General features: G+C 41.2%; 1 protein-coding gene across 1 annotated transcript; it reads right to left on the bottom strand.

Annotated features, from left to right (window-relative positions):
- Positions 1 to 364: 364 nt before the first annotated feature.
- LOC137887174 (methyltransferase-like protein 27) lies at positions 365 to 10,856 on the bottom strand. Its single transcript, XM_068729987.1, has 6 exons — positions 10,750 to 10,856; positions 4,447 to 4,578; positions 3,679 to 3,807; positions 2,890 to 3,025; positions 2,378 to 2,470; positions 365 to 709 (listed from the first exon to the last, which is right to left on the bottom strand). Exons 2-6 carry the CDS (start codon positions 4,561 to 4,563, stop codon positions 468 to 470), a joined length of 717 nt encoding a protein of 238 aa, XP_068586088.1. The 5' UTR covers positions 4,564 to 4,578; positions 10,750 to 10,856; the 3' UTR covers positions 365 to 467.
- Positions 10,857 to 15,455: the final 4,599 nt, after the last annotated feature.

The raw sequence follows: 15,455 nt of genomic DNA, 5'->3' as shown, positions 1-15,455 counted from the left end.
AGCTGATAGTGTAAACACAGGGAGAGAGAGAGACTGAGAGACTATGAATGAAGAAGAGTCTTCCTGACTGAACTTCTGCTTAAGCTTCATTTCAGCTTTCATGTTTTCTCACAATGCATTTCAGCTCTGAGCTTCTTTGAGTTCTTATTAGTGGTAAAAGTTGCATTTTGTGTATTAATTAACTTTGGTATTTCAGACTTGCTTTGTGTCTGCAGCTGTTTGCTAACGCTAATATTAGCCACAGCTATATTAGATGCTGTGTTTTCAGATGAATCTACTGAATCAACTGGACAGATAATCTGAGAATGTAGCTTAAAGTTTACGGAGCCCGACAACAACAATAAAACATAATACTAAAACGATATTTGTCGTGAAATATTTTTTATTGACATACATTACATCGGATTGCATCGCATCATGCATAATCCCATTTTTGTAACTGAATCTTACGATTTCTGTTTGATCATTTAATTTGAATGGATGGATTTCTTGTACAGATAAACGGTCCCAGTGATGTATCGCTCCTCCTTCGGCAGCTCCTTGACTCTCTCAGAGTTCAGATGTGGGTCCTCCATGTATCTGTCGGCCTGTTTGAGTCCTGCTGGACTCCACAGTCCCTCCTCCTCCATCAGCTGCAGCTCTCTCTCCAGATCCTTCTTGAATTCATTTTTTTTTGTTTGGTTGCCTCTCGCCATGCAGACATAACCACCTGTAGAAAACACATCACATATTCACTTATAGTGAGTTGTATACTGGAGGAGCAGATTATATGAACAAGGCTTCTAAATACTCGCACACAGATCAACACAACCATTAAAAAAACTAACTCTGAGAGCTCCAAGAACATTAACTCTTCATATCTACAGTAAAATTAGTGCTTTGTGTATATTATATTATCAGGTTATTGACTGGACTGCACCACCAACACTCAACTCTGTCTGATATCATATTTATATCTTAATAGCTAATGTTTAGCTATGTTTAGCTAATAGCTATGTTTTGGGAGAACATAATGGTCACCGACTAGTTCTTTCTCAACATAATGAGGAAGTGTTTTTTGATCCACAAACTCATAAAATGTTAATACTGAACTTTTTTATTAAATGTTGGAATGTATGTTATTTGTTTTACAATAGACTCAAACACAAAACGGACTGGTGGTCTGGCTCCTATGTATGAGGGGTAGGGGGGACTCTAACATGTCTCTGTTGGTTATTTAGAATTACAAAAGACTCAAACACACACAAAACAACTGAAAAGTCAGACAAATGACCACAGAGACACAAAATGACCACAAAGGGACTCAAACAACAAGACAAGACAATCAAATAACCACCAAGACATAAAACGATCACTAGGGGACGTACAACAACAACAAAGAGACACAAAACTACCACAAAGACACAAAATGATCACAAAGAGACACAAAGCGACAACAAAGAGACACAAAACGACAAGAGACACAAAATGACTTCAAAGGGACTCAAACAACGACAAAGAATTAAATAAACTCAAAGACATAAAATGACCACAAAGACACAAAATTACCTCAAAGGGACTCAGCAACCACAGAGACTCAAACAACCACCAAGACACAATACAATCACAAAGAGACACAAAACGACCACAAAGAGACATACCAAACCGGGGGTCTGGCTCCTATGTATGAGGGGTAGGGTCATCTAACATGTCTCTTTTAGCTGTAGGATATTTGGAACTACAAAAAGTTGATCTATTATTTCACGCATGAATATTAATTTAAAAAGCAATTCCCCATCTTCATTGTCATTGCTGTAAACACCTAGCAACAGTGCTGCTGCCATTTTTTCCAGTTATTCTGAATTCATTACAGTGTTTACACCCTCCTCAGTCAGGACGGTTCTGTAATAGCTTAATTCCTTTCCTAACATCAAATAGAATTGTATCCTGAATGCAGTTAGGAAACATGTTCCTGTACGACCAAAATTGTCATATCATCCTAAACTGAAATAAAATAAGATTACACACAAAGGAAGTTTCTGTATAACTTTATATTGTGTCTCATTTTACTTCTTTGAATCTGTGCCCCATCTGGTCCCCCATTTAAAAGTTCCTAAAACCGCCCGGAAGGATTAGTGGTCTTGGTTTAATATTGGAAAGGTCAACAGTGACTTGAGGAAGGACACAGTTCTGTCCTCAGGTCTTCAGGTCTTCCTCTTAGGCTCCATCCAGCCCCAATAACCTCCAGGTCCCCCTCATCCCCAGTGGACATCACACCCTTGGTCGTTGTTGATTCAGAGGTCTTAAACCACTAACAACTAAAAGGTTTTGCTTATCTTTACTAAAGTATTACTAAGGATGCTCCGATGGCTGCTAAATGTGGTTGTTAGTTGGTGACCTGGTTTGGCGGCGTTGCAGAGCTCCCTGACAACACTGACTGGTGCTGACTCAGGATTCAGAGCACCGACGAGGATCACCACATCAAATGTACCTGAAACCAGGAGAAGAACAGGAGCCATGTTCAGTTTCCAGGAAAGACTGAAAATATGATATTTATGAGGAAAATAAAGACCATTAAGCATCAGATGAACAGGTTTCACCTGATGTTCTTAAATTCAAGCTGAGTCTCATTCTACCGCACCGAGTTTAGTTTTATCCCTAAATTAAAACATCTCACAAACTAGTCGTTACTTCGAGGTGAGCTGAGAGTAATTCTGCTGCCTTCAAGCGAGGTCGTGTTTACCGAGTTCATGAGCGAGTCAGTGAACTCTTGAGGTGTTCACAACCTCCTGAGTGGAGATTTTCTGAAAGCTCCAATACTTCCATTACTGATCAGTAAACCACCTGACAAAGCTAACGTTAGCTAGCTAGCTTAGCAGTGAGTGTCTATGTAGTGTGAGGGTAGTGTACCAGTCTCTGCAGGCAGTGGCTCTGTTCCCAGTAAGGCCAGTTTGAGCTCCTTATAGAGGCCGGTCTTAGCAGCTAGATCCAACATGCCTTGACTGCCGTCCACTCCCACAAAGTGCTTGAAGCCCAGTTCAACCATCTGTAAACCCAAGAAGAAGAAGACGACCAACATTAACACTGAGACCTCTAAAGAGTGAGGTTTTGGTCTGATCGTCTGTCCGTCCAGCACTTTACCAGCTTCTACTGGGACAGGATTTGTCCAGTTGTAGAAGACACACCTGGTGGAGATCTGAACTCTACTGAGTGCAACTTTCTATTTTTCTACTAATTTCCTCCACACTTTCCTGGAAATAACTCTTTAATTTAGTATTCATTGCAGAGGAAATAGAGAGAATGTTCAGTTGATGCTATTGTCAAAATAATATACATACGTATATTACATTTCACTAGGAGCAACAGAAATAGACTTTACGTGTAAAATCACGTTACATTTGATAAAATCAAAGTAAATCTGCTCAATCACACTTATTTTATTGATTTTATGCACATGACTGTCGTGTCTATATGTGGTTCCTCTTAAACTCAAACTGTAGAATTAGAATCTGCCTTCAACCTTCAGGTGTCTCTACAGAACAAAAAGGTCCTGTGTGGAGATTGTCCTTGATATTTTATGCTGTTATGTCACCTGAAACTCCTACTTGGTTTTATTTATCAGCTTTGGAATTTCAAAATAAAGTGTGATCAAAATGTGTTCTTCTGTTAACCCTTTTGACTTTAAAGCAACAGGCTCACCAGTTTAGCAACCCATCCAGAACCACAGCCTACGTCCAGAACTCGAGCTTCTCCACGACTCCCTGAGAAGTTATCCGACAGGAAGTGTGCTGCCAGGTGTGGTCCTCTGTAGCACATCATGTTGCAATCCTGTTTTAAAAAATGAGAAATCCCAGTTGGTAGTTTATACTTAACAAAGTAACTAAGTATTTATACACTGTGGTAGTATTTGTACTGTTACTTTAATGGAAAATCTAAATACTTCATCCATCACTGGTTAAAGAGTGGCGAAAAGAGGTGGTGTACAGACCAGGTAGTACAGAGCACCTGAACAGGTAGTATACAGAGTACCTGAGCAGGTAGTACAGAGCACCTGAACAGGTAGTATACAGAGTACCTGAGCAGGTAGTACAGAGCACCTGAACAGGTAGTATACAGAGTACCTGAACAGGTAGTGAGCAGAGTACCTGAACAGGTAGAGAACAGAGTACCTGAACAGGTAGTGAACAGAGTACATGAACAGGTAGAGAACAGAGTACATGAACAGATAGTGAAGAGAGTATATGAACAGGTAGAGTACAGAGTACCTGAGCAGGTAGTATACAGAGTACCTGAACAGGTAGTGAACAAAGTACCTGAACAGGTAGTGAACAAAGTACCTGAACAGGTAGTGTACAGAGTACCTGAACAGGTAGTGTACAGAGTATCTGAACAGGTAGATTACAGTGGGTTTCCTGGTACTTTAAGTTCCCATCAAACCTAAACTCAGACCAGGTTTTTTTAACAAACCTCCTCATAGTTTTCTGCCCAGCCGTCATAGAACTGAACACAAAGTTTTGCATCAGAACATTCAGTGGACCTAAGTGCGGCCCTGGCATCAAATTCAGTTCTGCAGGAGTCGGTCATGACGAGGAGGAGATCCTGCAGGAGACAGACCATAGATATGATTATAAAAGATTTTACTGTCACATAATGAAGCTGTGAGAGCGTCAATATAAAGGCAAAGATACTGAAAAATAAGAGATCAGATAAACCATTAAATAAATGGAGTAGATCAAATGAGGAATTCAGCTGTTGTGGTAGCAAAAAAGACATAAATGAGCAAAACAAAGTATAAGGCCGGAGGCCTGGGCGAGCCGATTGCCGGCAGCATAGACTAGTTCAAACCATGGACCATGTTCAAAGCCTCTATTGTGGACGCGGCCGCTAGGAGCTGTGGCCAGAAAGTCATCAGTGCCTGTCGTGGCGGCAATCCGAGAACCCGGTGGTGGACACCAGAGGTTTAGGGAAGCCGTCAAGCTGAAGAGGGAGGCCTTTAGGGCCTGGTCGCCTCAGGGGTCTCGAGAAGCAGCTGAGAGGTACCGGCAAGCCAGAAGGGCTGCAGCTGCGGTGGTCGCAGATGCTAAAACTCGGGCATGGGAGGAGTTTGGGGAGGCCATGGAGAAGGACTTTCGGTTGGCCTCAAGGAGGTTCTGTCAAACCATCCGATAGCTCAGGAAGGGAAAGCAGTGCCTACCCCAAGCTGTTCTCAGTGGGGGGTTGGACTGCTTACCCCGGACGGGGGACATCGTCGAGCGGTGGAAAGAGCACTTTGAGGAACTCCTAAACCCAACCAACATGTTCTCTGGAGAGGAGGCAGTGCCTGGAGACTTGTGGGGGGGTGCACCCATATCCCTGGCGGAGGCCGCTAAGGTAGCCAAAAAGCTCCTTGGTGGCAAGGAGCCGAGGTGGATGAGATCCGCCCTGAGATGCTGAAGGCGCTGGACACTGTTGGGCTGTCTTGGCTGACACGCCTCTTCAATGTTGCATGGGGTCGGGATCAGTGCCCATGGACTGGCAGACCGGGGTGGTGGTTCCCATCTTCAAAAAGGGGGGCCGGAGAGTGTGCTTGAATTACCGGGGTATCAAACTACTCAGCCTCCCGGGGAAGGCCTATGCCAGGGTGCTGGAAAGGAGGCTCCGACTGTTTGTCGAACCCTGGATTCAAGAGGAACAGTGCGGATTCCATACCGGCCGTGGACCAGCTTTTTACCCTCGCAAGACTACTGGAGGGATTCTGGGAGTTTGCCCAACCAGTCTATGTGTGCTTTGTGGACTTGGAGAAGGCTTTCGACCGGGTCCCTCGGGGGTTCTTGTGGGGGGTGCTGCGGGAGTATGGGGTGCCGGACCCGTTACAACAGGCCATCCGGTCTCTGTACGACTGCAGTAGGAGCTGTGTTTGCATTCTCGGCAATAAGTCAGACACGTTCCTGGTGGGTGTTGGCCTCCGCCAGGGCTGCCCTTTGTCACCAGTCCTTTTCGTGACTTTCATCGACAGGATATCTAGGAGCAGCCGGGGGGTGGAGAACGTCAGGTTCGGAGGTCTCAGGATCGCCTCTCTGCTGTTTGCAGATGATGTGGTCCTGTTGGCCTCCTCGTATCGTGACCTCCAGCATTCACTGGGGCGGTTTTCAGCCGAGTGTGAAGCGGCGGGGATGAGAGTTAGCACCTCCAAATCTGAGGCCATGGTGCTCTGCCGGAAACCGGTGGATTGCTCCCTCCAGGTGGGGACGGAGTGCCTACCTGAAGCGAAGGAGTTCAAGTATTTATATATATATATATATATATATATATATATATATAATATTGCCATGTGACAGTATTTCAAACCACAGCAGCAGGAGACACACTTCAAAATCAAATGTTTCCACAACATCATCGGCACGTCTCAGAGCAGAAGCTGAAATGGCTGCTTTGCTTGCCCGTCAAAGGTTGCTAAATGAAAAGCATTCTCTCGAGGAACAGGAAGAGCAACTAAGAAAACGCAAAGAACATCTACAGTTTGAAGCAGACATTGCTGCGTCCGTGGCGAAAGTCAATGTTTTAAGAGCTTCTGGATCTGGTGTGTGGAGCATCTTGAAGCCACAAGACCAAGACAAAAGGAAGCAGTTACTACCATACATCTCCACCAGGGGGCACTACAGGTCATAAGACGGAGCATAGTTCCAATCACCACAGCTCATCCAGTATCTTATCATAGAGATGTTAATACACCCTCTTTCATGAACAGCAGTAATAATCCGAATCACATATTGTCTGTAATGGAAAAACAAAATGAAATAACTGCAATGCTGGTGCATCAACAACATCTGTCATCGCTGCCTCAGAGCAACATCCAAACGTTTGATGGAGATCCTCTGCAGTATCATGCTTTCATGCAAACTTTTGAGCAAATAATTGAGGGAAGTACTGGCGATGCTGAAGATTGCCTGCACTTCTTGGAACAGTACACCAGAGGGCAACCAAAGGAGCTTGTCAGAAGCTGTCAACACATGACTGATGGCACCGGATATGCAAAGGCGAAAGCTTTACTGCATGAACATTTTGGAAATGAGTTTATGATAGCATCTGTCTAGTTGGACAAGGTCTCTTCATGGCAATCAATTATGTCAGAGGACGGAAAGGCTTTACAGGCATACAGTCTGTTTTTGCGTGGATGTTGCAACGCCATGGAGGAGGTTCACAGTCTGTGCAAATTAAACACACCTGCTAATATGCTCACTGTGATAAGAAGATTGCCCTACAAGCTCAGGGACAAATGGAGAACAGTGGCATGTGGCATCCAGGAAAGGCATCACAGAAGAGCTATGTTTGCTGATATTGTGGGTTTTATTGAGCGTCAAGTAAAGATTGTAACAGATCCTGTATTTGGAAACATACAAGATGTTCCAAAGTTAATGGCGCACAAAGAAGACAACAGAGCAAAACCTTCATCTCCCGCAAGGGCTAAAGGAAGTAGCTTTGCCACTACGGTTTCTGCAGTTGAAAGAAAGACCATACCGGAAAACACGGTTATAGATGGACACTCATCCGGAAAGACTTGCCTGTATTGTAAAGGTGGACACATGCTGGAGTTGTGTTCTCTATTGAAGAAGATGGCACACAGTGAGAAGATCAATTTCCTGAAAACAAATGGAGTTTTTTTGGCTGCTTGTGTACTGGGCACATCAGCAAGGACTGCAGGAAACGTCTGTATTGCGAAACATGTGGTTTAAGACACCCTAGTATGCTTCACATCCATCCTGAGGAAAAAGGACCATTTTTGCAGAAAGGCAAGAGCAACTTTGAGTGTACAGTGGACAGTTCTTTGGTTGCAGTCCAAACCAGTGGTCTCACTGGGGGCGGTGAACAGAACTTCTTTTGTGCACCATGGGCCAAGAAAAAATTGTGGACAGTTGTATTGTGTCAGACTTGGAAGTGTCCGGATTGGGTAGTGGGTTGTACTGCGAAATGCCAGACATCTTTACTCAACATAGAATGCCTGTGAACAGGAGTAACATCCCACGACAGCAACATCTGCATAAATGGCCTCATTAGAAACAAATCTATCTGCCCGAGATAGATGCAGATGTGAAGCCCTTGATAGGCATGAATGTGCCCAGAGCTTTGGAACCACTCAATGTCATCCGGAGTGTGGATAAAGGGCCATACACTATCAAGATGATGCTTGGTTGGACAGTGAACGGACCACTTGGTGCAGAATGCGGTGATGGAGCTGTGAGTCATTCTGCTGTTACTATCAACAGGATTTCTGCAGTAACTCTCGATGAACTCTGGAAACAGCAATTCAAAAGCGAATTCCCTGAATGCAGTCAAGATGAACAGACAGGGCCGTCGAGGGAGGACTGTAAGTTCTTGGAAATGGCCAACAAGATCGTGAAACTGGTGGACGGCCACTACAGCATCGCTTTACCTTTAAGGAACAGAGAGATGAGCATGCCTAACAACTGTAAGACTTCAGAACAGCGTGCCCTTAACCTGAAGAGGAGGCTAATTAGGGGTGAGTCATTCCACAAAGACTACACTGCTTTCATGAACGACCTCATATCCGCTGGATATGCAGTAAGAGTCCCAGCCTCAGACCTGGAACGCGGTGACCAGCTGTGTATGCAGGCCTGACACCAGGATCTGCCTTCTTCAGGAGTCGGTTGAATCCTGATTACTCTACCTTGAAGACATGACTGATTGACTTGATTTAACTTGACTCAAGGGTGATGGTAAAGATCACTCTCAACGCTAGGCTAAGTGCTAGAAACCTCTGACCTAGAGAAGAAAGACTTTTTTGTTGTTCACTTTTACCGTGCACTATGTATATCCTACATTTGAAATGTGTATTCTCTTGCACACATAATGCATTTGTAATTATTACTACATAGAATGTAATAATTAGGGGCCGGATTGTAGGAGCCAGGTATGGCCTGTGTCATTTTGTATACCCTTTTTTGTCACTTCCGGTAATTGAGTCACGTGGCATTGGGGATGACCACAATGGGGTTATCAGCTATTCAGTGATGTTGGTCTGGTTGGAGGAATGGAAGGAGAGGGGGTGAGAGGGGGAGCCTTATTTTTTGTTGATCGTTTTATACATGCTATTTTACACGCTACAAACACTACTATTGTCATTGTTTGACTTATGACTGTATGCTATCCAGAATCAACGTTTGTTTGTTGTCCTCGAATAAACTCACAACACTTAACCACTGAATCGGCGTGAATCATTTACTCCCAGCGCGTCCGCAGGTTGGTCTCCCCTGCTTAGCCTCTCTGTGACTAAGTGAAAGTTACTGATAGTCACCTATAAACATTATAACACAAACATGAACATGATAACACAAACATGAACTTTATAACACAAACATGAACATTGTAACACAAACATGAACATTATAACACAAACATGAACATTTTAACACAAACATGAACATTATAACACAAACATGAACATTAAAACACAAACATGAACATTTTAACACAAACATGAACATTATAACACAAACATGAACATGATAACACAAACATGAACTTTATAACACAAACATGAACATTGTAACACAAACATGAACATTATAACACAAACATAAACTTTGAAACACAAACATGAACATTATAACACAAACATGGACATTATAACACAAACATGAACTTTGTAACACAAACATGAACTTTGTAACATGTCCACTGCCTCACACATAATACTTTACTGCCTATGGGACGTACAGGGAGGTCTTTGTTATGCAACAACAACCACGAAGATCAGTTGTGCGCTCCAATGCAGGTATATATTGTACTTTTTACTGTACTACATCTCAGAGGTACATATTGCAAAGTGACCATGATTGTGCATCTCTTCAGCCTCCTGCCCTCTGGGAGACGATACCGGAGCCTCCGTGCTTGCACCACTAGACCTTCAAACAGCTTCGTCCACCAGGCTGTTTTTCTATCTATTTGCACTTTATTATCTGGATTCACTTTATATGTTGGACTGGAGAGAAACGTTTTTTCCTCTGTAATGTTCGGTACATATTGAGAAAATGATGAGAATAAAGCTGACTTTGTACTGTACTACATCTCAGAGGTACACATTGTACTTTTCACTGTACTACATCTAAGAGGTACATATTGTACTTTTTAACTTTTAATCAATAACTGTTTTATTTTGTAAGATCACTGTAGAAGTGAAACATTACATTATATTACTGTCATTTAGCAGACGCTTTTATCCAAATCGACTTACAATTCAGTATCTATCTACACACCGTAGACGCAGCTATGGTTAAGTGGCTTGCTCAAGGACACATTGACATGAGACAAGTAGAGCAGTAGCCGAGGATTGAACCGCCGACCCTCTGATTGAAAGGCGGCCCTGCTCTCACTTAGCCACGGTCACCCCCAGTTTGAAATATGTCAGGAATTTAGAAACGTCAGGAGCAGCCACAGTGAGCTGTGAAATGAAAGAGGGTGTCGCCAAATCAACCAGGACTGAACTCTTACGGACACTTTCAATATTCAGAACCTGCATCTGAAGATTCTAAAAATTGCTGATTGATCATTTCACCATTATTTGGAAACAGCGTTGGAAACATTCATCAAACCAAGTAAGTAAACTGAATCTTTTGGGCTGTTAATCGAACAAAAGAAGACATTTGAAGATGGACTTTGGTGAAGCCAAAAATAGCCTTTAATGTTGATTCATTAATGAAGATAATGTGTAGTTTCAGCCCTCGTACTAATACAGCCTGACCGAGATGAAGTGTGAGAGTCGTCCGCACTCACCTGTGTGTGGATCAGTTCAGGTAGAGGAGCAGGTCTGAGTGTGAGAGCAGTGACGATGATGACGGTTTATAAGGCAGACGTCTGGGCACGCATGAGCTCCTACACAAGCCAATCACAGAAACACGACAGAACTTGTTCACCAAGGTTCAGGAGCAGGGCCACTCCTCTGATCACCTGACAAAGTCTACTTCTACCGTCTCCTTTCCCTCCCTCCCGCTCATTCATTCCTCCCATGCAGTTTAAACCAGAGTGTCACGGAAGCCAATCACGGAAACACTACAGAACTTGTTCAGCAAGGTTCAGGATCAAGGCTACGACTCAACCACTCTTCTGATCACCTGACAAAGTCTACTTCTACATTATCATCATTCTAGTTTTTGGCATACTGCATTTGACATACTATGAAATGGGACAAATCTTTTTCCGGCACACTAAACAGTCTCGTAGTTTGAGTAAAGTAAAAAATACAATATGTACCTCTGAGATGTTTGTGTTATAATGTTCATGTTTGTGTTACAAAGTTCATGTTTGTCTTATAATGTCCATGTTTGTCTTATAATGTTCATGTTTATGTTGTAAAGTTCATGTTTGTGTTATAATGTCCATGTTTGTGTTATAATATTAATGTTTGTGTTATAATGTTCATGTTTGTGTTATAATGTCCATGTTTGTGTTAAAATATTCATGTTTGTGTTATAATGTTCATGTTTGTGTTATAATATTCATGTTTGTGTTATAATGTTCATGTTTGTGTTATAATGTTCATGTTTGTGTTAAAATGTTCATGTTTGTGTTTTAATGTTCATGTTTGTGTTACAAAGTTCATGTTTGTGTTATAATGTTCATGTTTGTGTTATCATGTTCATGTTTGTGTTATAATGTTTATAGGTGACTATCAGTAACTTTCACTTAGTCACAGAGAGGCTAAGCAGGGGAGACCAACCTGCGGACGCGCTGGGAGTAAATGATTCACGCCGATTCAGTGGTTAAGTGTTGTGAGTTTATTCGAGGACAACAAACAAACGTTGATTCTGGATAGCATACAGTCATAAGTCAAACAATGACAATAGTAGTGTTTGTAGTGTGTAAAATAGCATGTATAAAGCGGTCAACAACAAATAAGGCTCCCTCTCTCACCCCCTCTCCTTCCATTCAATGTTCATGTTTGTGTTATAATGTTCATATTTCTGTTATATTGTTCATGTTTGTGTTATAATGTTCATATTTCTGTTATATTGTTCATATTTGTGTTATATTGTTTATGTTTGTATTATAATGTTCATGTTCATGTTTGTGTTATAATGTTCATGTTTGTATTATAATGTTCATGTTCATGTTTGTGTTATATTGTTCATGTTTGTGTTATAATGTTCATGTTTGTGTTATAATGTTCATGTTTGTGTCATAATGTTTATGTTTGTGTTATATTGTTCATATTTGTGTTATATTGTTCATATTTGTGTTATAATGTTCATGTTTGTGTGATAATGTTCATGTTTGTGTCATAATGTTCATGTTTGTGTTATATTGTTCATATTTGTGTTATATTGTTCATATTTGTGTTATATTGTTCATATTTGTGTTATAATGTTCATGTTTGTGTTATAATGTTCATGTTTGTGTTATATTGTTCATATTTGTGTTATAATGTTCATGTTTGTGTTATAATGTTCATGTTTGTGTTATAATGTTCATCTTTGTGTTATAATGTTCATGTTTGTGTTATAATGTTCATGTTTGTGTCATAATGTTCATGTTTGTGTTAAATTGTTCATATTTGTGTTATATTGTTCATGTTTGTGTTATCATGTTCATGTTTGTGTTACAATGTTTGTGTGTGTTATAATGTTCATGTTTGTGTCATAATGTTCATGTTTGTGTTATATTGTTCATATTTGTGTTATATTGTTCATATTTGTGTTATAATGTTCGTGTTTGTGTTATAATGTTCATGTTTGGGTTATAATGTTCATGTTGGTGTTATAATGTTCATGTTTGTGTTACAATATTCATGTCATGGGGTGACCGTGGCTAAGTGGAGAGCAGGGCCGCCTTTCAATCAGAGGGTCGGTGGTTTGATCCCCAGCTCCTGCTCTACTAGTCTCATGTCATTGTGTCCTTGAGCAAGACACTTAACCCTAAAATGTATCCCGTAGCTGCGTCTACGGTGTGTAGATAGATACTGAATTGTAAGTCGCTTTGGATAAAAGCGTCTGCTAAATGACTGTAATGTAATGTTTGTGTTATAATGTTCATGTTTGTGTTATAATGTTGCTGTTATAATGTTCATGTCTGTATTACAATATTCATGTTTGTGTTATAATGTTCATGTTTGTGTTATAATATTCATGTTTGTGTTATAATGTTCACGTTCTGTTTACCAAAATTAGTTCAGCTTTGGCATCTGAAATGAGGGCAGAAAAAACAACTAAATTTATACCTTTTACTTATTTTTACGACTACTACTATTGAGAATATTGGTCACTAATAACTCTGAATACATATTTACTTTAAACGTTTGAATAAGAGGATGGTTTGAGTTCTGTAACTGTAGATATAACACAAAAGATTATTTTCTGAATGATCTTTGATAAAAGACCAGGGCAAGTTTCCTGTGTGTTGAACTTAAATGTTAGACAACTCTTCATTACTAAGTCATATTTAACCCTCATAATGTTCTCCTGATTGCCATACACCTTTTGTCCTCTGGGGTCAGAAATGACCCCGCCTGGTTTAACTGTTATTTAAAGCATAAAGTATAAATTGTCAATCAATTCAAAGGTTTCACACCTTTAGTCTTGCTTCAGTCCAACCCATCACCACACATGTTCCCCTCGTTTTGGAATTTATAAAAAGAATGCTCTGTTTTTGAGGGAAAATAAAATAAAACAATGAATTATTTTGACTTCATATTATTTTGACTATTTGACTTATCACAGAGAGGTATCAAAGTTTCGTGACGATGCTGTTTTTGAATCATTTGAATTTTTCTAATGGCAGCACATAATCACACCTGTTGTCCTCTCAGGTCAAAATTGACCCCGTCTGGGTTGACTGTTTATAAAGCATAAAGTATAAATTATCACCCGCCTCTGTGTTTCAACTCTTTTTTTTTGTAAATATGCTTTATTGATTTTCACAGGTTTTATCCCACCAGGGAAGAGGATTCACACATGTCTGAATACAATTACAGATTGAAATTTAAAACCTCATTCCTGAGCCGACCCTCCCTGCCCACCCATTGTAGGGTTACAGGCTACAGAACTTGTACATTCTGGCGATGGAGATATAGACATAAGATCACATAATTGAATTAATCGATCAAACAGGACAAGAGTAAAGTAAAACCATTTTGAATAAATAAGTAACAGAGTGAGTCAAATGTAAAAAATAAGATAATGAATAAATAAAGAAAAAAAGAGAAGGGGGAGGCGCTGCTCACTGTTTCTATGGGGCAGATAGAGGATCCACATATCGTCTTTGTCGAGAGGTTCTCGTAAGGAGTCGTAGAAGTCTAGAACAGGTCTCCATACTTTACTGAAGGTCTGGGAGGACCCTTTGAGTGTATATTTAATTTATTTCAAGTTTCAAGAAATACATGGTGTGACGACCCTGTCTGCCTGTTTGGCTGCCTTCCGTGGAGGTGGGTGTGGCAGAGGATCGTCAGGCAGAGTGGAGACACCTGAGGCCATTAACAACACTGAGCCTGTGTGCCAGTGCACCCTTTATAAAAACCCTCTGGATCCTGAGTTGGCTCTCTCTCTCCAACTCGAGACACCCATTTTGGTTCAGGTTCAGGTTATGGTTGGTTTCAACACTATACAACACGCACGCACCCACTCACTTACACTGCTGAAATTACTGACCTCACATGTCACTGTTAGATTATGTTTGTCTTTTATGTTACTTTAAAACCTAATAAATAACTGTTGAACTGATTAATTGAATGCATCTCCCTTTTTTTTGTCATGGCCGTTCGGCCCGGTTTGTGGGGGCTCGTCCGTCCAAATTGATTGTTTTGAGGCTGATATTTGGTTTTGAATAATAATGGATTTGTCCAGCACACTGTGTTTGGGGGATGCAATTATTTTTTTGGCAGCAGTGAGTACATGGTCCTCTAGTGTGTTATTTTTGACTTTTGTGGAGTGTCCCTGGATAGGTAAAGCAACGTGGTCCATTGGTTTGTTTTTTTTCTTTGTTATTTTTGTGTGGTGTGCGGTCCGAGCAGTTGTCTCGGGGACACATCCAGAGCTGTCAGGTGAGTAACCAGCGTGCTGGGGGCCTAACCGGGCTACTGGTTTAAGTGTTTAAAAAGCCTACCGCTAATTTGCATGAAGACTAGGGTTCAGTGAAATAGATTAGTTTGGGATAGGCAGTCTAAGTAGAGGGACTTCCACATTAGTTTGGGAGACATTGTCTCATATAGTGCACTAGTTGACCTAGACAACACTGTCTGACCTGGTCTATTATGGCAGGGATAGAGGACTTTTTTGACGCTCCATGTGAGGGGTTTCTGGATCGTTGCACTAGAGATCAGCTCTTCAAGATTGAAGAAGAGTATGATATTGATCTAAGTGGTGCTGGTGATAAACGGCTTAAGGAAAATGTAAAGGCTGTGGTTAAAATGCAGTTAGTTGAGAGAGGGGTGCTGGTTGCTAAACAAGAGGGACTGGGTCAGTCAATAGCAACACAGGCACTTTCAGTTC

This window comes from Cebidichthys violaceus, unplaced genomic scaffold, assembly GCF_023349555.1.
Source record: "Cebidichthys violaceus isolate CVI_PGR_0920_01 unplaced genomic scaffold, fCebVio1.0.p SCAF_48, whole genome shotgun sequence".
NCBI lineage: Eukaryota > Metazoa > Chordata > Actinopteri > Perciformes > Stichaeidae > Cebidichthys > Cebidichthys violaceus.
This window is presented reverse-complemented; position numbering and strand designations above follow the sequence as displayed.